At 49.7% G+C, this 24,798-nt stretch overlaps 1 protein-coding gene across 1 annotated transcript in view; it reads left to right on the top strand.

Moving 5' to 3' along the window:
• TMEM59 (transmembrane protein 59) overlaps positions 1 to 23,678 on the top strand; it is a 68,065-nt gene extending 44,387 nt beyond the window's left edge. Inside the window, exons 7-8 of the mRNA XM_075320125.1 lie at positions 15,772 to 15,880; positions 21,990 to 23,678. Coding sequence (XP_075176240.1) covers positions 15,772 to 15,880; positions 21,990 to 22,145 — 265 coding nt within the window. The 3' untranslated portion in view covers positions 22,146 to 23,678. The remainder of the gene's footprint in view (positions 1 to 15,771; positions 15,881 to 21,989) is intronic.
• Positions 23,679 to 24,798: the final 1,120 nt, after the last annotated feature.

The raw sequence follows: 24,798 nt of genomic DNA on the forward strand, positions 1-24,798 counted from the left end.
TGGTGAGAGCACTCAGACTCTACATTTCTCGTACGGCGCCCCTGCGCCGCTCGGATGCACTCTTTGTCCTTGTCGCTGGCCAGCGTAAAGGGTCACAGGCTTCCAAATCAAGCCTGGCTCGGTGGATCAAGGAACCAATTCTCGAAGCTTACCGTTCTGCTGGGCTTCCGGTTCCCTCAGGGCTGAAGGCCCATTCTACCAGAGCCGTGGGTGCGTCCTGGGCTTTGAGGCACCAGGCTACGGCTCAGCAGGTGTGTCAGGCGGCTACCTGGTCGAGCCTGCACACTTTCACGAAACACTATCAGGTGCATACCTATGCTTCGGCGGATGCCAGCATAGGCAGACGAGTCCTTCAGGCGGCGGTTGCCCACCTGTAAGAAGGGGCCGTTTTACGGCTCTATTACGAGGTATTATTTTACCCACCCAGGGACTGCTTTTGGACGTCCCAATTGTCTGGGTCTCCCAATGGAGCGACAAAGAAGAAGGGAATTTTGTTTACTTACCGTAAATTCCTTTTCTTCTAGCTCCAATTGGGAGACCCAGCACCCGCCCCTGTTTTTTTGTGTACACATGTTGTTCATGTTGTTTGGTTTCAGTTCTCCGATATTCCTTCGGATTGAATTTACTTTAAACCAGTTTTATAATTTTTTCCTCCTTCTTGCTTTTGCACCAAAACTGAGGAGCCCGTGGGAGCACGGGGGGTGTATAGGCAGAAGGGGAGGGGCTTTACACTTTTAGTGTAATACTTTGTGCGGCCTCCGGAGGCATAGCCTATACACCCAATTGTCTCAATTGTCTGGGTCTCCCAATTGGAGCTAGAAGAAAAGGAATTTACGGTAAGTAAACAAAATTCCCTTCTTTCCATGAAAAATCCTACTTTTATTTATCAATTGAGTTGCATAATGAATAGAAAATATCGTCCAGACATTGACAAGGTTAGAAATAATGATTTTTACGTGAAATAATAATTTTCTCCTTCAGACTTTGCTTTCGGCACAGAATGCTCCTTCGCAGAGCTTTGGCATTCTAGCTGTTAATTTGCGGAGGTAATCTGGAGATATTTCACCCCATGCTTCACCCCTCCCACAAGTTGGATTGGCTTGATGGCCAATTTTTGCACCATACAGTCAAGCTGCTCCCACGACAGCTCAATAGGGTTGAGATCTGGTGACTGGGCTGCCACTCCATTACAGATAGATACCAGCTGCCTGCTTCTTCCCTAAATGGTTCATGCATAATTTGGAGGGGTGCTTTGGGTCATTGTCCTGTTGTAGGATGACATTGGCTCCAATCAAGCGCTGTCCACAGGGTATGGCATGGCGTTGCAAAATGGAGTGATAGCCTTCCTTATTCAAAATCCCTTTTACCTTGTACAAATCTCCCACTTTATCAGCACCAAAGCAACCGCAGACCATCCCATTACCTCCACCATGCTTGACAGATGGCGTCAGGCACTCTTCCAGCATCTTTTCAGTTGTTCTGCGTCTCACAAATGTTCTTCTGTGTGATCCAAACACCTCAAACTTTGATTCGTCTGTGCATAACACTTTTTTCCAATCTTCCTCTGGCCAATTTCTGTGTTCTTTTGCCCATATTAATATTTTCCTTTTATTAGCCAGTCTCAGATGTGGCTTTTTCTTTGCCACTCTGCCCTGAAGGCCAGCATCCCGGAGTCGCCTCTTCACTGTAGACGTTGATACTGGCGTTTCTTTGTCGCTCTATTGGGAGACCCAGACAATTGGGTGTATAGGCTATGCCTCCGGAGGCCGCACAAAGTATTACACTTAAAAGTGTTAAGCCCCTCCCCTTCTGCCTATACACCCCCCGTGCTCCCACGGGCTCCTCAGTTTTTTGCTTTGTGCGAAGGAGGTCAGACACGCACAGCACAGCTCCACAGATTGGTCAGCAGCAGCTGCTGACCAGGTCGGATGGAAGAAAAGTGGGCCCATATAGGGCCCCCAGCATGCTCCCTTCTCACCCCACTCTTGTCGGCGGTGTTGTTAAGGTTGAGGTATCCATTGCGGGTACGGAGGCTGGAGCCCACATGCTGTTTTCCTTCCCCATCCCCCTCAGGGCTCTGGGTGAAGTGGGATCTTACCGGTCTCCAGGCACTGAGACCGTGCTCCATCCACAGCTCCTAAGACTCTGCTGGATAGGAGCCGGGTATCGTTCAGGGACATGGCCCTGCTACTTGAAGGTACTCTGTGTCCCTGTGGGGACCGCGCACAGCAACACTCCAGCATTGCTGGGTGTGCTAGTGCACCGGGGACCGCGGCGCTGACCGGGTTAATGTGCCATTACACACTCAGCGTCGCTGAGTGTGTTTATGTAGGGGGACTACCGTACTACCGCCGCCGCCATGTTTTTAACACTGAGGCGCGGCTGGGACTTGTAGTGCGCCGGGGACTTCCGCGCGGCCGCGCTTTTATGGCAGCCGCGCTCATTACTTGAGTCCCCGGCTTGTACGGCCTAGTGTTTCCTCCTCCCGCCCACAGCCCTGACAGGCAGGGGAAGGGCGGGACGCTTTACAGACGAGCTGCAGTGAGGGCTGGAGCATGCTTTGCATACTCCACTCCCCTCACTGCACTGTGAGGCACTAGTTCCCGCACTTTCTAAGGGTCACGCCCACGGCTTCCTCCTCTCTCAGGACGCCGGCAGCCGTGCCATTACACACTCAGCATCGCTGAGTGTGTTTATCTAGGGAGACTACCGCGCTGACCGCCGCCGCCATGTTTTGACACTGAGGCGCGGCTGGGACTTGTAGTGCGCCGGGGACTTCCGCGCGGCCGCGCTTTTACGGCGGCCGCGTTTATTACTCGAGTCCCCGGCTTTTGCGGCCTAGTCTTTCTTCCTCCCGCCCACAGCCCTGACAAGCAGGGGAAGGGCGGGACGCTGCACAGGATGAGCAGCACTGAGGGCTGGAGCATGCTTTGCATACTCCACCCCCCTCACTGTCCTCTCCTCAGAAGCCGGCAGCCATTCCTGTCAGCTCCTTGAATGCTGCAGAGGGGGACAAATTCTGACAGACCCAGGCAGGGACCCTGGTGGCCTCACAACCGCTTTATGCGGGGGGTATGCAGAATCTGTGGTGTTAGCCACATTTGTGCAGGAGTGTAATTTTAAATCATATGTTTATAAGATATGCTTTACACTGTATGGTGCACAGTTGATTCTGTATATATATTGTGTTGCTCAGGGAAATCAACAGCATGGCGCCCATAAAAGGCAGGAGCGCCAAACCACAGGCTTACTATGCTGCCTGCGCCGCATGTACGACCCCTCTGCCGGCAGGATCCACTGAGCAATCCAGACCGGTATCTCAGCACAGGGGCACTGTTGAATCATTGCTCCCTGGCCCACCTCAGTTGGACCAGAGGTCTCCCCGGGGTGTCTCATAGATCCCAGAGTGAGGTCTCTGATACAGACCCCAGCCCCTGACCGTCTAAGCGAGCTCGCTGGGAAATTCCCTCGACATCTTCATATTGGTCAGGGTCTCAGCGGGGGGAATCCCTGGATGATGAAGCGGAGACAGCTGATCAGGATTCTGATCCTGAGGCCGCTCTCAATCTTGATACGCCTGACGGGGACGCCATAGTGAACGATCTTATAGCGTCTATCAATCAAAGATGCCACTCACAGGCAGATGGAGCTCTGGTTGAAATCCATCTATGAAGCTATCAGCGCTTCTTTTACACCAGCATTTGCAGCCGTATGGGTGCTACAAGCTATCTCAGCAGGTCAAGCGCAAATTGACGCAGCCACACAGACGTCGGCATTTGCGTCTTACGCTATTAATGCTGTCCTGGACTCTGCGAGCCGTATGGCGGTTGCTTCCGCCAATTCGGTGGTACTCTGCAGGGCCTTGTGGCTACGGAACTGGAAGGCAGATTCTGCTTCCAAAAAAGCGTTTAACCAGTTTGCCAATTTCTGGCGACCGACTGTTTGGCGAACGTTTGGATGAAATCATCAAACAATACAAGGGAAAGGATACATCTTTACCCCAGCCCAAACCGAACATACCCCAACAGAGGATGGGGCAGTCGAGGTTTCGGTTCTTTCGGGGCGCGGGCAGGTCCCAATTCTCCTCGTCCAAAAGGCCTCTGAATAGATCAAGGGCTCTCCGATTCATGGCGGTCTAAGTCAAAAAGACCACCGGAGGTGCCGCTACCAAAGCGGCTTCTTGATGGCTTTCGGTCTCCTCAATCCGCATCCTCGGTTGGTGGCAGGCTTTCCCGCCTTTGCGACTCCTGGCTGCCAAGGGTAAAAGACCGTTGGGCGAGAGACATTCTGTCTCACGGTTACAAGTTAGAGTTCGCCTCTCGTCCCCCGACTCGATTCTTCAGGTTATCCCCGCCTCCCGAGCGAGCCGAGGCTCTTCTGCAGGCGCTGGGCACCCTGAGGGCAGAAGGAGTGGTGGTCCCTGTTCGTCTTCAGCAACAGGGTCACGGGTTTTTCTCCAACCTGTTTGTGGTTACAAAGAAGGACGGGTCTTTCCGTCCTGTCCTGGACCCGTAACTGCTCAACAAACACGTATAGACCAGACGGTTCCGGATGGAAACCCTCCGCTCCGTCATCGACTCAATGTCCCCAGAAGATTTCCTTGCATCGATCGATATCAAAGATGCTTTTCTCCACGTACCGGTGGCTCCAGAGCACCAACGCTTCTTGCGCTTCACCATAGGAGACGAACACCTTCAGTTCGTGGCACTGCAGTTCGGCCTGGCTACAGCCCCACGGGTTTTCACCAAGGTCAGGGCTACAGTAGTTGCGGTCCTCCACTCTCAGGGTCACTCGGTGATCCCTTACTTGGACGATCTGCTGATCAAGGCACCCTCTCAAGAGGCATGCCAACACAGCCCCGACGCTTCTCTGGGGGCTCTCCAGAGTTTCGGGTGGATCATCAATTTTCCAAAGTCAAATCTGACACCAGCCCAATCGCTGACATATCTTGGCATGGAGTTTCATACCCTATCGGCGATAGTGAAGCTTCCGCTGATCAACAAGCGTTCACTACAGAAAGGGGTGCAATCTCTCCTTCAAGGTCAAGCACACCCCTTGAAGGGCCTCATGCACTTCCTGGGGAAGATGGTGGCAGCAATGGAGGCAGTTCCTTTCGCGCAGTTTCACCTGCGTCCTCTTCATTGGGACATCCTACGCAAATAGGACAGGAAACCGACGTCCCTCGACAGGAACGTCTCCCTCTCTCAGGCAACCAAAGCTTCCCTTAGGGGGTGGCTTTCTTCCCACTTCATTATCGCATGGGAAATCCTTCCTACCCCCATCCTGGGAGGTGGTCACGACGGACGTGAGTCTGTCAGGGTGGGGAGCAGTCTTTCTCCACCACAGGGCTCAGGGTACGTGGACTCAGCAAGAGTCCTCGCTTCAGATCAATGTTCTGAAGATCAGGGCAGTGTATCTTGCCCTAAAAAAGTGTTCCAGCAGTGGCTGGAAGGCAAGCAGATCCGAATTCAGTCGGACAACTCCACAGTGGTGGCTTACATCAACCACCAAGGCGGAACACGCAGTCGGCAAGCCTTCCAGGAAGTCCGGCGGATTTTGATGTGGGTGGAAGCCACGGCCTCCACCATCTCCGCAGTTCACATCCCGGGCGTCGAAAACTGGGAAGCAGACTTTCTCAGTCGCCAGGGCATGGACGCAGGGGAATGGTCTCTTCACTCGGGCGTGTTTCAGGAGATCTGTTGCCGCTGAGAGAGGCCGGACGTCGACCTAATGGCGTCCCGGCACAACAACAATGTCATGGCATTCATGGCACGCTCTCACGATCACAGAGCTATGGCGGCAGACGCCTTAGTTCGGAATTGGTCGCAGTTTCAACTCCCTTATGTGTTTCCTCCGCTGGCACTGTTGCCCAGAGTGTTACGCATGATCAGGGCCGACTGCCGCCGCGCCATCCTCGTCACTCCAGACTGGCCGAGGAGGTCGTGGTACCCAGATCTGTGGCATCTCACGGTAGGCCAAACGTGGGCACTACCAGTCCGACCAGACTTGCTGTCTCAAGGGCCGTTTTTCCATTTGAATTCTGCGGCCCTCAACCTGACACTGTGGCCATTGAGTCCTAGATCTAGCGTCTTCAGGATTATCTCAAGAGGTCATTGCCACTATGAGACAGGTTAGGAAACCAACGTCCGCCAAGATCTACCACAGGACGTGGAAAAATTTCCTGTCGTGGTGCTCTGCTCGGGGTTTTTCTCCCTGGCCTTTTGCCTTGCCCATTTTTCTGTCCTTCCTTCAATCTGGACTGGAAAAGGGTTTGTCGCTCGGCTCCCTTAAGGGACAAGTCTCAGCGCTCTCTGTGTTTTTTCCAGTAGCGCCTAGCCAGACTTCCACAGGTATGCACGTTCCTGCAGGGGGTTGTCACATCGTTCATCCTTACAAGCGGCCGTTAGAACCCTGGGATCTGAACGGGGTGCTGATGGTTCTTCAGAAACCACCATTCGATCCAATAAGAGATATTTCTTTCTCACGCCTTTCGCAGAAAGTGATTTTCCTAGTAGCAGTCACTTCACTTCGGAGAGTGTCTGAGCTAGCAATGTTGTCGTGCAAAGCCCCTTTCCTGATGTTCACCAGGACAAGGTGGTTCTGCGTCCGGTTCTGGAATTTCTCCCAAGGGTGGTACCCCCCTTTCATCTCAATCAGGATATCTCCTTACCCTCTTTTTGTCATCATCCAGTTCACCAATGTGAAAAGGATTTGCACTGGTTAGATCTGGTGAGAGCACTCAGGTTCTACATTTCTCGTACGGCGCCCCTGCGCCGCTCGGATGCACTCTTTGTCCTTGTCGCTGGCCAGCGTAAAGGGTCACAGGCTTCCAAATCAACCCTGGCCCGGTGGATCAAGGAACCAATTCTCGAAGCTTACCGGGCTGCCGGTTCCCTCAGGGCCCTAGGCCCATTCTACCAGAGCCGGGGGCGCGTCCTGGGCTTTGAGGCACCAGGCTACGGGTCAGCAGGTGTGTCAGGCGGCTACCTGGTCGAGCCTGCACACTTTCACGAAACACTATCAGGTGCATACCTATGCTTCGGCGGATGCCAGCCTAGGTAGACGAGTCCTTTAGGCGGCGGTTGCCCACCTGTAGGAAGAGGCCGTTTTACGGCTCTATTACGAGGTATTATTTTACCCACCCAGGGATTGCTTTTGGACATCCCAATTGTCTGGGTCTCCCAATAGAGCGACAAAGAAGAAGGGAATTTTGTTTACTTACCGTAAATTCCTTTTCTTCTAGCTCTAATTGGGAGACCCAGCACCCGCCCCTGTTTTTTTGTGTACACATGTTGTTCATGTTGTTTGGTTTCAGTTCTCCGATATTCCTTCGGATTGAATCTACTTTACACCAGTTTATAATCTTTTCCTCCTTCTTGCTTTTGCACCAAAACTGAGGAGCCCGTGGGAGCACGGGGGGTGTATAGGCAGAAGGGGAGGGGCTTAACACTTTTAAGTGTAATACTTTGTGCGGCCTCCGGAGGCATAGCCTATACACCCAATTGTCTGGGTCTCCCAATTAGAGCTAGAAGAAAAGGAATTTACGGTAAGTAAACAAAATTCCCTTCTTTGCGGGTACTATTTAATGAAGCTGCCAGTTGAGGACCTGTGAGGGGTTGATTTCTCAAACTAGAGACTCTATTGTACTTGTCTTGTTGTGCAGCGCGGCCTCCCACTATACAATGTATAGAGTTTATTTCTGTTTAATGTTAGCTCCATTGAAAAAAAAATGTGCTTTTTCAAAAATAAGGAAATATTTAAGTGACCCTAAAGTTTTGAACTGTAGTGTATCTGAAACTCAGAGAATGCGGGTTAATAACTCTTCAGGACGCGCGCTCTCGTGCAGATTTCACCTTATGCAATGCCTTGGAATGCAGTAGGGTGAAATGAGCAGATTTGCTTCATATTAAGCTGATCTGAATTTCTGTGTATGTGCTGATGCCTGCTAGTCCTGGCACTTGCCTAGTGAAGCTGGGTATAGCATGCTTGTGAAACACAGACCAAATGTATCTAACCTACTCTGGAACCAGAAGACCATAGTGCATTGGTGGGAGTCCGGACCAGATACGGTGGGTTTTAGGGCAGTAACTCCACATCCTTGACTTGCAAATGATGCATGCAGGGATTTACACGTGACCTTAAAGTTATAGAGGTTGTCCAATATTACATTTATGGCCTATCCTTAGGATAGGTCATCAATGTCTGATCGGCCGGGGACCGACACCCCGCACCCAAACAAGCTGTTCCCAGTCCTGGCTGCCGGCGGCCGGATTCTCGTAACTGCCCTGTCTTCTGAGAGCGATTGCGGCCGGTACTGCACATTTTCCTGCCATTCAAATCAATAGGAGGCGGATATGCGGTACCCATCTTCAGCCGCTATCAGAAGACGGGGAAAATCCGGAACTGAGCATTTCGGCTGCCGCTGTCTGCAACAGGAACAGCTGATCGGTTTGGATGCTGGGTGTCTCACCCCCATCAATAAGACATTGATGACCTAACCTGCTATCCTAAAGCTGGGTTCATACACAACGACAACGACGTCGCTGTTACGTCACCATTTCCTGTGACCTTACATGATCGCTAGTTAGCTGTCAAACATGTAATTTTAAGCAGCGACGGAGCAGCGATCATAGCAACCTCGATGGTCGTTGTGCGGTGTCACACACGTCGCTATGCGACGACTCAGACCTTGATAGAGGCGTGGTGTTTACCCCTAGACATGTTTTGTGTTGCCTCTTTTCACGCTCCTCTGTTCCAATTGGTGATTGCTACAGCGCCTTTGCGTTGCCTTTTTCAAGCCCCTCTGTTCCAATTGGTGATCACTACAGCGGCGCCTGATTGGGTGACCGTGCCAAACAAAGGAAGAAACAAAGAACGACACACTAGCGATACCAGACAGAGACTCTGCTACGTGGAACAAAGAATGGAACTTAAAGAATGAAATCACTAACGTCTTCGGCAAGCCACTCAATCGGAACGCTGTTATGACCACCAAGCGGAGTCGTGGGGGCGTTGTAAAATACACCGCAAAAACACGCCCTTGTCCTGCCTTCAGTCCTACGTCACTGCCTTCAGCGTCGTCGTGACCGTCGCTGCTGAGGTGTCAAACACAAGGATGCATGTGGCGCAGCGGGATAGCAGCGATCAAAAAATGACCTGGAATATTCAAGAGCGAGCAGCGATCTCGCAGCAGAGGTCTGATCGTTGTTATGTGTCACACACAGCGACGTCGCTGTTGAGGTCGTTGCTACGTCACAGAAAATGGCGACTTAGCAGCGATGTTGTCGTCGTCGCTGTGTGTGACACCACCTTAAGGATGAGCTATCAATGTTAAATAAGTGGACAACCTCCTTTAAGGTAGAGGTCACAAAACTGCTGAGGCCAATGTGTGGCTGCAGCAGTCAATGTGTGTTGGACATGTCATTGCTTTTAGCTCTGTCAATAGAGAACTCCGAGGAGCTGTTTAGATGCAGTGTGGGGGTAACAGGGATGTAATACGGTAAGTAAAGCTTCATTAGTTATTTTAAGAATTTCTACTACTGTTGACTCTCTTTTCTTTAAACAGACAACCCACTTAACATTTATTTCTTTGTCGCTCCATTGGGAGACCCAGACAATTGGGTGTATAGCTACTGCCTCCGGAGGCCACACAAAGTATTACACTTTAAAAAGTGTAACCCCTCCCCTCTGCCTATACACCCCCCCGTGCATCACGGGCCCATCAGTTTTTATGCTTTGTGTTGAAGGAGGCACACATTCACTCATGCTCCCATTGTAGTCAGCAGCAGCTGCTGATTATATCGGATGGAAGAAAAGAGGGCCCCTAACAGGGCCCCCGGCATGCTCCCTTCTCACCCCACTGAGTCGGCGGTGTTGTTAAGGTTGAGGTACCCATTGCGGGTACAAAGGCAGGAGCCACATGCCGTTTTCCTTCCCCATCCCTTAGGGGCTCTGGGAGAAGTGGGATCCTAACCGGTCGTCATGCACTGGGACCGGGCTCCATCCGCAGCCCCTGGGGGAATCTGACGGACAGGAGACTGGATATCATCAGGGACAGGGCCCTGCATCCATAAGGTACTCTGTGTCCCCTTAGGGACGGTGCACGCAGCGCCTCTGTTACAGACGCCGCAGCGGCTGCTGTGTGGTTGGTGAGACCGGGACTACCGCGCCGACCGCGCCTGTTTGCCGGCCGCGTTTTTAACTTTAGTCCCCGGCTTTTGCGGCCTAGTACCATATACTCCCGCCCCCGGGCCTGCCAGTCAGGGGTAGGGGCGGGACGGCCGACTGGACGTCGGCAGTGAGGGCTGGAGCATACCTGGTATCCTCCTCCCCCCTCACTGAGCACTGTGGGGCACCAGATTCCCGCACTTTATTAGGCACGCCCACGGCTCCCTCCTCCCCTCAGAACGCTGGCAGCCATTGTTATAATCACGTCTGCCGGTGGAGAATTTCAAAGAGGAGACAAGAACGAGCTCTGCAGCTCTGGGAGAAGTGGATCCTAACCGGTCGCCATTCACTGGGACCGGGCTCCATCCGCAGCCCCTGGGGGAATCTGACGGACAGGAGACTGGATGTCATCAGGGACAGGGCCCTGCATCCATCAGGTACTCTGTGTCCCCTTAGGGACGGTGCATGCAGCGCCTGTGTTACAGACGCCGCAGCGGCTGCTGTGTGGTTGTGAGACCGGGACTACCGCGCCGACCGCACCTGTTTGCCGGCCGCGTTTTTAACTTTAGTCCCCGGCTTTTGCGGCCTAGTACCGTATTCTCCCGCCCCCGGGCCTGCCAGTCAGGGGTAAGGGCGGGACGGCCGACTGGACGTCGGCAGTGAGGGCTGGAGCATACTTTGGTATCCTCCTCCCCCCTCACTGAGCACTGTGGGGCACCAGATTCTTGCAGCTCTGGGAGTCCCAGACAGGGAATCTGGTGGACACACCACCGCTTTGGGCGGTCGGTAAGCCACACCAGTTATCAGGTTCTGGCCCCCCTTGGGTGCCGAAGTGTATATTTATATGTATATGTTGTATACATTTTCTCTATTCGGCAGCATTATTTGCTTTTGGCTCTATACCCTCACTGATCACTCTAAGAGGAGACAACAGCATGTCGTCCGCAAAGAGCAAGGGTGCCAAGGCACAGGCTTATTTTGCAACCTGTACCTCTTGTGCGGCTATGTTACCTGCAGGTTCCACCTACCCTCATTGTGTACAATGCTCGGCCCTTGTGGCACTCACTCAGCCGGAGCCTCCGGCACTGGTGAGACCCTCGGCTCAGGTGGTACCGCGGGTTTCCACTGCACAGATGGCAGGGACAGAGTTTGCAACTTTGACTGAGAAACTCTGAGTCGCTTTCATATTCCATGGCTCAGTCTATGGACAGATGGTCTGCTAAGATACTAGAAGCTTTGCAGTCCAGACCGGTAACACAGGGCCAGGGCACTGTGAGTTCATCGCCCCCAGGCCCCTCTCGGTCGGTACAGCAAAGGGCTTCTGGGATGGCACCCAGATCCCACGGTGAGAACTCCGACAGGACCGCAGCCTCAGACAGGCTAAGCGGGCTCGCTGGGAATCTTCCCCGACTTCATCACGCGGTTCGGGGTCTCAGCATGAGGACTCTCTGGAGGATGAAGCGGAGGTCGCAGCTCAGGGCTCTGATCCTGACGTTGCTCTCAATCTTGATACACCTGAAGGGGACGCCATAGTAAATGACCTTATAACGTCCATCAACCAGGTGCTAGACTTTCCTCCCCCCAACTCCACCCATAGAGGAGTCGGCTTCGCAGCAGGAGAAACACCAATTTAGGTTTCCCAAACGTACACGGAGTGCTTTTTTTCGATCACTCTAGCTTCAGAGACGCTGTCCAGAAGCACAGAGCATTTCCGGACAAGCGCTTTACTAAGCGCCTTAATGACACACGTTACCCTTCCCCCCTAACGTAGTTTAGGGTTGGGCTCAGTGTCCCAAGGTGGATCCTCCAGTCTCCAGACTGGCGGCTAGATCCGTATTTTAGTGGCAGATGGTTCATCGCTCAAGGATGCCACTGACAGGCATATAGAGCTCATGATGAAATCCATCTATGAAGCCATAGGCGCGTCTTTTGCTCCGACCTTCACAGCCGTGTGGGCACTCCAAGCTATCTCAGCTTGTCTGTCTGAGATTAATGCGGTCGCACGTACCTCTGCCCCGCAGGTTGTGTCTTTGACTTCTCAGACGTCGGTTTTTCCGTCCTACGCCATGAATGCCGTCCTGGACTCTGCGAGCCGTACAGCGGTAGCGTCCGCCAATTCGGTGGCAGTCCGCAGGGCCATGTGGCTACGCGAATAGAAGGCAGACTCTGCTTCCAAGAAGTTCTTAACCAGTTTGCCATTTTCTGGCGACCGTTTGTTTGGCGAGCAATTGGATGAAATTATGAAACAATCCAAGGGAAAGGACTCGTCCTTACCCCAGTCCAAACCAAACAAACCTCAGCAACGAAAAATATAATTGAGGTTTCGGTCTTTTCGGTCCTCAGCCAAGTCCCGTTCCTCCACGTCCAACAGGTCAGAGAAGGGCCAGAGGAACTCTTCTGCATGGCGGTCTAAGTCACGTCCTACACAGACCGCCGGAGGAACCGCCTCCAAGGCGGCCTCCTCATGACTTTCGGCCTCACCAAACCGCGTCCTCGGTCGGTGGCAGGCTCTCCCGCCTTTGCGACGCCTGGTGGGCACATGTCCAAAACCGAGGGGTGAGAGACATTCTGTCTCACGGTTACAGGATAGAGCTCAGCTCTCGTCCTCCGACTCGTTTCTTCAGAACATCTCCGCCCCCCGAGCGAGCCGATGCATTTTTTTTTTCAGCCGGTGAACACTCTGAAGGCAGATGGAGTTGTGATACCCGTTCCGCTTTAAGAACGTGGTCGCGGTCTTTACTCCAACTTGTTCGGGGTACCAAAAAAGGACGGATCATTCCGTTCCGTTCTGGGCCTCATTCTGCTCAACAGACACGTGAGAAACCAGACGGTTTCGGATGGAATCTCTCCGCTCGGTCATCGTCTTGATGTCCCAAGGAGACTTCCTAGCATCAGTCGACACAGGGATGCTTATCTCCATGTGCCGATTGCACCAGAGCATCAACGCTTCCTGTGTTTCGCCATCCGGGACGAACACTTTCAGCCCGTGGCTCTGCCTTTCGGCCTGGCGACAGCCCCACGGGTCTTCACCAAGGTCATGGCATCAGTGGTGGCGGGCCTACACTCTCAGGGACACTCGGTGATCCCTTACTTAGACGATCTCCTAAGTCAACGCACCCTCCCGGGTGGCATGTCAACACAGCCTGAACATTGCTCTGGAGACTCTCCAGAGGTTCGGGTGGATCATCAATTTCCCAAAGTAAAAATTGACACCGACCCAATTACTGACTTACCTCGAGATGGAGTTTCATTCTCTCTCTGAGATAGTGAAGCTTCCGCGGGACAAACAGCGTTTGCTGCAGACAGGGGTGCACTCTCTCCTTCGGGCCCAGTCACACCCCTTGAGGCGCCTCACGCGCTTCCTAGGGAAGATGGTGGCAGCAATGGAGGCAGTTCCCTTTGCGCAGTTTCATATGCGTCCACTCCAATGGGACATTCTCCGCAAATGGGACAGGAGGTCGACGTCCCTAGACAGGAACGTCTCTCTTTCACTGGCAACCAAAACCTCTCTTCAGTGGTGGCTTCTTTCCACTTCTTGGTCGAAAGAAAAATCCTTCCTGCTCCCATCCTGGGCTATGGTCACGACGGACGAGAGTCTGTCAGGGTGGACAGCGGTCTTCCTCCTCCACAGGGCTCAGGGAACCTGGACTCCGACAGAGTCCTCCCTTCAGATCACTGTTCTGGAGATAAGGGCAGTGTAACTGGCCCTAAAGGCGTTCCAGCGGTGGCTGGACGGCAGGCAGATCCGGATACAGTCGGACGACGCCAAGGCGGTCGCGTACATCAACCACCAGCACAGAGCGCTGGCGGTGGACGCATCAGTTCAGGACTGGTCGCAATTTCGACTGCCTTATGTATTTCCTCCTCTGGCACTGCTGCCCAGAGTGTTACTCAAGATCGGGTCCGACTGCCGCCGCGCCATCCTCGTCGCTCCAGCCTGGCCGAGGTGGTCGTGATACCTGGATCTGTGGCACCTCACGGTGGGTCGACCGTGGGCACTCCCGGACCGACCAGACTTGCTGTCTTAAGGGCCATTTGCCATCTGAATTCTGCGGCCTTCAACCTGACTGGGTGGCCATTGAGTCCTGGCTCTTAGCGTCCTCAGAGTTATCTCTATCACGCCTTTCGCAGAAGGTGGTCTTCCTAGGGGCAGGCACATCACTTCGGAGAGTGTCTGAGCTGGCAGCTCTGTCATGCAAAGCCCCCTTCCTGGTGTTTCGCCACGATGAGATTTTCTGCGTCCGGTCCCGGAATTACTACTTAAGGTGGTATCCCCCTTTTCTTCTCAATCAGGATATCTCCTTACCTTCTTTTGGCTCTCATACAGTTCACCATTGTGAAAAGGATTTGCACTTGTGAGATCTCGTGAGAGCACTCCGGCTCTACATTTCGCACACTGCGCCCCTGCGCCGTTCTGATGTGCTCTTTGTCCTTGTCGCTGACCAGCGTAAGGGGTCGCAGGCTTCCAAGTCAACCTTGGCTCGTTGGATCAAGGAAATGATTCTTGAAGCCTACCGTTCTTCTGGGCTTCCGATTCCTTTAGAACTGAAAGTCCATTCTTCCAGAGCCGTAGGTGCATCCTGGGCATTGCGTCACCAGGATACGGCTCAGCAGGTGTGTCAGCACCACATGGTCGAGTCTGCACGTTTTCACGAAACACTATCAGGTTCACGCCTATGCTGCGGCAGATGCCAGCCTAGGTAGGCGAGTCCTTCAGGAGGCGGTTGCTCACCTGTAAGAGAGGGCCGTTTTTTTCGGCTCTTTTTATCGAGGTATTCTTTTACCCACCCAGGGACTGCTTTTGGACATCCCAGTTGTCTGGGTCTCCCAATGGAGCGACAAAGAAGAAGGGAATTTTGTTTACTTACCGTAAATTCCTTTTCTTCTAGCTCCTATTGGGAGACCCAGCACCCGCCCCTGTTCCCTTCGGGCTGTTGTTCTTTTGTGTACACATGTTGTTCATGTTGAAGGGTTCTTTTGGTTCATGGTTTCAGTTCTCCGAACATCCTTCGGATTGAATTTACCTTAGACCAATTTATAAGTTCCTCCTTCCTGCTTTGGCACCAAAACTGATGGGCCCGTGATGCACGGGAGGGTGTATAGGCAGAGGGGAGGGGTTACACTTTTTAAAGTGTAATACTTTGTGTGGCCTCCGGAGGCAGTAGCTATACACCCAATTGTCTGGGTCTCCCAATAGGAGCTAGAAGAAAAGGAATTTACGGTAAGTAAACAAAATTCCCTTCATTTGTCTTACTGCAGACAGGTCAGAGGGGAGGCTCCTGCTGCAGCCACTTATATAGCTGCAAGCGGGTTTCTTTATAAATGGTTTTTTCGCCCCACCAAAATATTAAATGGTCTGATCAATGGGCAGAGGGGATTTGGGCAGTTGGGACTCCACTCCTGGAATAAACTGGTTGTTCAGATTTGGGTTTTCCTAAAACGGCTAATCTAGATCTGTCTACAACCTCCAATATCGCACTAACTATGGAATTGTTCCAGAAAGTTGAATATGTTGTTGTACCAAACGAAAAGACACAAGTCCAGTCGTGCCGGTCCAACATTCATTAGGTTGATATTTGCAATAATTGCTCTATTCTTATTCAGGAATTCCAATTGGCTCCTGACGGCGACATTGCTGCTGTCCGTCCTGGTTCTTCTCTGGATTTGTTGTGCAACAGTGGCCACTGCATCGGACCAGTATATTCCTTCCGAGGTAAACCTGCTCCACTAACATGGCTATAAACTATCACGCTGGCCCTGCTTAACCTGTTTTTATAGCCAATAGAATCATAATTGCCAGGAGATTGGATGTTAAAAAAAAATGCTTCTTACTAGTCTTCATTTGGTTTATAGCTCTGGACTGAATTATATATATACAGCGTGAAAATCTGTTTTTCTGTTCCATAGATTAAAATTTCTAAAAGACATACAGTTAAAGGGGTTTTCCACTTCCTAGGATTGGTCATGGACATCAGATTCACTGACTGGGATCCCCACCAATCTGATACAGATCATTTATCTTGAGATAGGTCATCAATATAGTAGTTGGGAACCTTTTACATAATAATATTTTGCAACCACGAAGGGTCACCAAAGAGTATCATGCAATTGTGTTGCATTCTATGAACTCAGTGAGCTCCTGTTGTACCCCTACTGGTATAAAATTATTATTATTTAAAGTGGTTTTCTTACTCGTGTGTTCCATAAGGAAATAGTTGCCTTTTAAAGAGGTTGTCCACTACTATTACATTGATTACTTATCCTAAGGGGCCCTTTGCACACTACGACATCGCAAGCTGATGCTGCGATGCCGAGCGCGATAGTCCCCGCCCCCGTCGCAGCTGCGATATTTTGTGATAGCTGCTGTAGCGAATATTATCGCTACAGCAGCTTCACATGCACTTACCTGCTCTGCGACGTCGCTCTGGCCGGCAACCCGCCTCCTTCCTAAGGGAGCGGGTCGTGTTGCGTCACAGCGACGTCACACGGCAGGCGGCCAATAGAAGCGGAGGGGCGGAGATGAGCGGGATGTAAACATCCCACCCACCTCCTTCCTTCCGCATTGCAGACGGGACGCAGGTAAGCTGATGTTCCTCTCTCCTGCGGCTTCACACAGCGATGTGTGCTGCTGCAGGAACGAGGAACAACATCGTACCGTCACAGCAGCCAAAATAATGAAAATGACCGACACTACACCGATCATACGATACCGACACTTTTGCGCTCGGTAATCATAGTTAAAACTATTTACACACTACGATGTCGAGAGTGACGCCGGAAGTGCGTCATTTTCGATTTGACCCCACCGACATCGCACCTGCGATGTCGTAGTGTGCAAAGGGCCCCTAAGGATAGGCCATCAATGTCTGATCGGATGGGGTCCGATATACTGCACCCCCACCAATCAGCTGCTCTCGGTGCCGGCAGCTCTAGCAGGCGGCTGTAAATGCTCAGTTCCAAAGCTGCTCCGTCTTCTGATCAATAGGAGGCTAATGTGCAGTACTCGACCGCGGCCGCTGTCAGAAGACGGAGCAGCTCCAGAACTGAGCATCTCTGGCACTGAAAACAGTCTGATCGCCAGGGGTGCTGGGTGTCGGACTTATCCTAAGGATAGGCCATCAATGTAAAAGTAGTGGACAACCTCTTTAAAGGGAACCTGTCAGGTCCATTATGCACCCAGAACCACAAGCAGTTCTTGGTGTATACTGCTAATCCCTGCTTAACCGTCCCTGTATACACTAGCATAGATAAAGGGATCTTTAGGAAAGGTATTTCTAAAGACCTTTTCCCGTATGCTAATGAGCGGGGGCACTGGTCCCCTGGGCATTAGTTCCCTGGCCAGTCGCCCTCATTAGCATGTTAGTATACCCCTGTGGGTGTGCTATCCTGCTATTGAATGCGCAGCATCACAGAATGATCTCACTCACCTCTCCGTCGCCAGACGCTGGATTTTGGCTCAGTGCACATGACCCCGGAGTTTGGGTTATGCGCACTACTTCAGTTTGAAGCTAGGACACGTACACCCGGCTTCAAAGTGCACATGACCCAAACTCCAGGGTCATGTGCACTGAGCCGAAATCCAGCGTCTGGTGACGGAGAGGTGAGTGAGATCATCCTGTGATGCTGCGCATTCATTAGCATGTTAGTATACCACTGTGGGCGTGCTAACACGCTAATGGGGGCGACTGGCCAGGGGACTAACGCCCAGGGGACTAGTCCCCTCGCCCATTAGCATACGATATAAGATCTTTAGAAATACTTTTTCTAAAGATCTCTTTATCTATGCTACTAGATACAGGGACAGTTAGGCAGGGAATAGCAATATGCACCCAGAACTGCTCGTGGTACTGGGTGCATATTGCAACTGACAGGTTCTCTTTAAATACTCTGGAGAGGAAAATGTGCAGCCTCTTATGCAGTCCAGGCCGGCCTTGCACCATAAAATCAAGTCTGTGGCAGTTTTGGGCTGCCATAGATTATATTTCGTGCTGTGGGTGACAATGCCAAGCCCTGCACACTTTTTCTAAAATTGTCACAGTCGGCAGGAGGTTACAGATTTTTGCACAATTGATGGCCCGCAACGGTACCAATGTATAGTGACTGGATGAATAATAAAAGCAAAAACAACTAGATTGCTACCCTAAATGCTTGTGGGCAGGTCGAGGTGCCACCGCTGGTCAGTCCTGTGTCCTCCCCACCGCTCTATTGTACTCAAACAATTTGCCAGTTTGTTTGTGTAGGATCTGATCCTTTTCCTTGACTACTATCAGTAAATCCTGGTACCTATCAGTACATAAGCAGCAAAGCTGAAAAAGCATTTACTTAGCTACAGTTTATATGATTGTGGTTATGAACGGATCAAATCATAAATCACCATAAAACCCAATTACAGATTTAGTAGCCAACGATTACAGAAGCCGGGGGCTACCACATTGTAGTGGCTCATCCATTTGCAGTGTTTGATGGGAGCAAAGATTTTTGCTACCTGCAATTATTTTAGGACAAGTCATTTAGAAATCACAGGGCTTCGCAACTTTCTTATCTATCAATTACTTTTTTTTTTTTTTTAAAGGCGAAATAAAAAGGCTACACAAGTAATACACAAGAACTTGTGTAAAATTGCAACTTACGCAGACCACATTATTCCAGACTAATTATGTCAGACCCCCAAAGTAACTCAAACCCAAAACCAGGCCAATACATTGAGACCCTTAAGGAAATGCTCATCTGTAAATAAATCCTGACTCCGGGACTGCAATGCTTTAAAGGGAACCTGTCATGTCGTTATTTTATATTAAACCACCCCAATGTGCATCATTAATATGGTTTTCTAAAAAAAAAATTAAAAATCCATGTATTAATTTTAAAGACTTATAGGCTTAGGTGAATGCAGTACAGACCTTAGCTTTCAGTCATAGAGGTGGTGCTTTTGCTGGGTTCAGTCACAGTCAGTCAAGTTCAGTCACGATCTTTTTGAGCTTAGTCACACCAACTGCTTTGTAATTGATTGCCATCATCACGGTTCCTTCACCACCAGTTCTCCAATGCTGAGCTCGGGCCATTATGGTCACAGCGCTCCCAAGAAGACATGTAACACCCCATATCTGTGACCGTGTAACCATAATGTGTGAAGCTCAGCATTGAAGAAGTAGGGATGAAGGATCTGGGATGATATCATGGCCATGTGACTAACGGGTGGAGCTCAGCATTGGAGACGTAGTGGTGAAGGACCTGTGATGATGTCATGGCCATGTGACTAATGGGTGGAGCTCAGCATTGGAGACGTAGTGGTGAAGGACCTGTGATGATGTCATGGCCATGTGACTAATGGGTGGAGCTCAGCATTGGAGACGTAGTGGTGAAGGACCTGGGATGATGTCATGGCCATGTGACTAATGGGTGGAGCTCAGCATTGGAGACGTAGTGGTGAAGGACCTGGGATGATGTCATGGCCATGTGACTAATGGGTGGAGCTCAGCATTGGAGACGTAGTGGTGAAGGACCTGTGATGATGTCATGGCCATGTGACTAATGGGTGGAGCTCAGCATTGGAGACGTAGTGGTGAAGGACCTGTGATGATGTCATGGCCATGTGACTAATGGGTGGAGCTCAGCATTGGAGACGTAGTGGTGAAGGACCTGGGATGATGTCATGGCCATGTGACTAATGGGTGGAGCTCAGCATTGGAGACGTAGTGGTGAAGGACCTGGGATGATGTCATGGCCATGTGACTAATGGGTGGAGCTCAGCATTGGAGACGTAGTGGTGAAGGACCTGTGGTGATGGCAATTAATTACAATGCAGGGGAGAGCGCGAGTAAGTTAATAAAAATAGTGACTGAACTTGAGTGACTGTGACTGAACCAAGCAAAAGCGCCGCCTCTATGACCGAAACATAAGGTCTGTACTGCATTCACCTAAGCATTTAAAGTCTTTTTTTTTTTTTTTTTTTTTTACGATAAATACATGGATTTTATTTTTTTTTGTAATTTAAAAGAACCATGTTAGTAATGCACAATACATTATTTAAAACACATATTGAACAATTACATGACAAGTTCTCTTTAAATGAATTCATTCTCCTCAGTCCAAACCTAAAGAACACCTCCTCAATCAGGTGGCAAGATTATTCTGACACCATATTAGCAAAAAAAAATAAACACAATTATAAGGAGAGATCTGTCAGTCTAGGGGAGCAGGATGGGGGAAAACATGCCAGGAACTATTCACCAGCGGAGACATAGTCCCTGGCTGGGCACTCAAAGGATTTTTTTTCTATGAAATATGGCAGCATTGTCAGAGAAATTTCTGCAGCGATCTGAAGAGCACATGCGCTTTAAATCGCTGCAGAAAGAGTCCATAGTGAAGCCGATTCCATGCGCTCTGCCTGCAGCTCCTGCCATAGACAGAGCAGGAGCTGCCGGCAAACCGCACGGAAGAAGTGACATGTCACTTCTTAGAACGCAGCGCTTCGGACAGCAGCCGAAGCGCTGCGCTCTAATACGCCACGTGCGCACGGCTCCTGCACAATCTCCATAGATTGTGCAGGGGACGCAGGACGCATGCAGTTACGCTGCGCTACAAAGCGCAGCGTAACTGCATGTATTTACGCAACGTGCGCACATAGCCTAAAAGGCACACACAACTGCAATAAACTACCCAATGTCTGCTTGTTTTATGCTGCCTGTGGCGTTTAGATAGGTTCCCTGTAAAAGCTTTGTCCCTGAATTATGAGAACATTTGGAAGGAGGAAAAAAAAATATACTGTATATGTATGTATGTATATATGTATATGTATGTATATATATATATATATGTATGTATATATATATATATATATATATATATATATATATATATATATATATATATATATATATATATATATATATATATATATATATATATATAAATATATATATATATAAACTGTTCTCGGCCAGCTACCGCTCATCTCAATGGTATACAGCTCACCTCCTTGGTATATATCTCCCCCCAAAGGTATAGAGCTGTCGCCTCCCCCCCACCCCCCGGGGTACATAGCTCTCTTCCCTTAAGGGCATCCAGCTCATCTCCTCATCCTGAGGGTATCCAGCTCATCTCCTCCTCCTGAGGGTATCCAGCTCACCTACCTGGTATATAGCTCCCCTCCAAGGGTATACAGCTCCCCTCCCTCCCAATGATATACAGCTGTCCACAGCCCCACCCCCCCCCCAGGCTCTCCTTGCGGTGTAAGGGTTAATCACCGTGACCGTACACTGCAGCCTTGAATATTGGCGGGTTTCCCGGCGGGTGCGCGAAGCACGAGAACGCGGCCAGGAGCAGGTGGGCGGATCCACAGTAGAGGAGGCATGGCAGGAGAGGAGGAGGCGGTGCATGCGAGTTTGTGTGGGACGGCCCGGCTGTGATGACGTCACGTGGAGGGGAGGGATTAACGAGTAACCACAAGTAATCACAACGGCTCTTATATGTATAGATATTACACACAACAGTTTTTATATAAATTTAATTATTTTTTTGCTGAAGGATGCACCAGTCTCATGCCTTTTTTTTTTATGAATTTCCCGCATCTTGCTCTTATGCACTGTATAAAGTCTGGAGTGAGGCCTTGGATGTTTAGGTACCTTTTTTAGAGCATTTTTTTTTTCCAGGCTCAGCGCCACTTTTTGCGTAGGTGGTGTCACTTTGGTAGGGCAGATCTTCAGTGTCAGACGGCCCGTGGACAGGAGTGGCACCTATCATAGGAGGGCGATCATCATTTATGTGAATGTGAGTTAATCTTTTTTTCGTTCGTGACGGAGTTTCATTAATATTTCTTTCAGAAACTGAGCATCTATGGAGATCTGGAATACATGAACGATCAGAAGCTTCACAAATACCCTCCTGCGTCACTTGTAGTGGTCCATGGTCTTCCCCAAGAAAATGAAGACGCTGGACCTTTACCAACTAAAGTGGACCTGGCCAAGTCTGCCGTATAGGCCCGCGTCCCAGCCCACTCTTCCCGCTCCACACCACCAATTACATGTGGAGTGTTAGTATAATGATGGAATCGAGCTGTTTGCCTGTCAGATTTCACGCTCTGGGTGGCTTCAGGGACGGGGGATCTCTTTGATGTGGACTATATATTTTAGTTTAGCACTACATCCGGGGAGGCATCCTATCACGGATGTGAAGTGATTGTTTAGTTTTTGGGGTGGGTAGTTTCCTACTTTTCCTTCTCATTTTATCTCTACCGTAAACCTTTTCTTCTTTACAGGTAGATGATCCTCTGATCTGTGTGATTCTGCTTTGCCTTTACTCTCCTAGGTACCATGGTGAGGACTGGCCTCTCAGCTTTGTAGCGTTTCCTTGTTGCATTCACTTAATCCCTTTCTTGCTGCTAACATGAACAGTTAATATGGAAGCAGTGATCCAGAAAGCCTTCGCTTGTACTGTGCAACAGAGCGTCACATGCAAACCTGAAAAGCAGTCCTCCGTGGCAGCACATTATATCTATAGCTTATATTGGGTGTCGGGGGAATACGTAACATACTTAGATTGGTTTCTGTTTAAAAGTGTTTTGGGTTTTTTTTTTTTGTAATTTGAAGGACTAAAAGCCTATTAATCGCACAGACACTTTGAAGAAAGGATGAATAGCAGAGATGAGTGAGATGATCGGACCACCAGCAGGAAGGGTCTAGGCAGCCATGGGAAGGGGGCATGACTGTTTGTGGTATGTTTGATTACCCACAGGGGTGATCTTGTCTCATAAAGTGATCACGTATTTATTAGTTATGCCATCACTTTATGATATGCAGTGGGACCCTCACTAATCCTGAGAACGAAGGCTATGTAGTACTGTATCCATTTTTAGTTCCTCTCCTGCATGACTGTGCAAGACCCTTAATTCTCAGGATCAGTGGCTGTGTACCATCATCTAATAAGATGCATAAACCCATGATTTGTAATTTCACATTGGTTCACTTGCTGGTGAATCGGATCCATTTTGGATGAAAAAAAAAAAATCCTGTGTCTATACAAACCCAGCTTCCTATGTGATCCTATTCCTAAATCCCCTGCTCCTAGTTCTCTGGTCTCCCCCTTCCTCCCTCCTGGACTCCATGTACCCATCTCCAAAGATGACACGTCACCGAAATGTATCAGTAGGGGCAGATCCGATGTGCACTCAGCCTCACACAGTAGGAGTTATACAGTTAAGTCACGACAGAAAAAAAGAGCTGATCCCTTGAGGAACCAGCCGAACACTGACGAGGTAAAATCCAGACAGAAAAAGTAAAACGGAAAAGTTACTGGTCTATATATGTATACATTGGAACTTCAAGATGTTTCGTTAAATTCGCTTATAAGAAATACTTTACAGATTTACAAACGTTATTAATTAAAATTGATCTATTGCATTAACTGCTCAGGACGTGGACTGTGGATTGTTTCTTTACAGTGGATATGACGTGTAAATCTGCAGTTTTCCTTTAATAAAATTAAATCACAAAATGTGAAAATTTGGTTTAAAAGTTGGGTGGTCTTTTCTTTGTTATGGTATTACAGCAATGCATTACAAATACACTTTTTTTTTTATTTATTTAATTTTTTTTTTACACAATATAATTTTTATCAAACATTTGCAAAATACGAGCCTCTACGTGACAGCCAAACAGCGGGCTCAGTAACTGTTTACACAGTATGTAAATACAAAAGTACAGGGTCATAAATAATAGACCAAGAACAATAGAACATAGGAAAATAAACATTAAAAAAAAGGTACAGGGAGAGGGCAGGAGAAGGATCATGTGGGCTGGGACTGGTGTGTCATCTGTATAACTGTAGACTATAGTTGAGCGAGTACCTAACTATTGGTACTTCCTATACTCCTAACGAGTACTGTCTAATACTCATGTATTCATTCCGAATAGCGTGTGCAATGCAAGTCACTGGGGAAAAACTCGCCAAGTAACCCGAATGCTGCACTATTTGCTACTTGCACGAATAGTACTTAATTACTCGTTATTTTGCAAGTTTTTCCCCATTGACTTGCATTGCACACCCTAGTCAGAATGAATACGCGAGTATTAGACAGTACTCATTATGAGTATAGCAAGTATGAATAGTTAGATACTCGCTCAACTATACTGTAGACTAGAAGAATGGGTCGTGTGAATAGTGCATACCAAGGGAACAAGCAACTAGGGGGATTGATACAGTAGGAGAAATTTTGGCCCGGAGAGAAAAGATTCCCAGTGGAACCATGTGATGGCAGTAGCCGCAACCTCTCCCCGCGACTGAGCCATCATCCTCTCCATACGGTGTGTCATATTCACCTCCATTACCCACTCCTCCAAGGACCGGGAAGCCAGGTGCTTTCCAAAGACGTGTTATCACCGTCTTGGCGCCTTGAAGGAGATGCCGTAAGAGAGACTTCTTATAGGTCTTCTCCGGCACATTGAACATATATAACAAGACTGCTTAGGGACCATAACCTCCTGTATGGCCTCTAAGACCTGCTTACAAAATGTTGCCAAGCCAGAGCAATACCACCAGATATGAGACATAGTGCCACCTTGCGCTCCACAGCGCTAGCCAATATCAGGTGCATCTGGACACCACGCATGGAGACACGTCAGGACCCGAAACCAT

The sequence above is a fragment of the Anomaloglossus baeobatrachus genome, chromosome 8 (genome assembly GCF_048569485.1).
Source record: "Anomaloglossus baeobatrachus isolate aAnoBae1 chromosome 8, aAnoBae1.hap1, whole genome shotgun sequence".
Lineage (NCBI taxonomy): Eukaryota > Metazoa > Chordata > Amphibia > Anura > Aromobatidae > Anomaloglossus > Anomaloglossus baeobatrachus.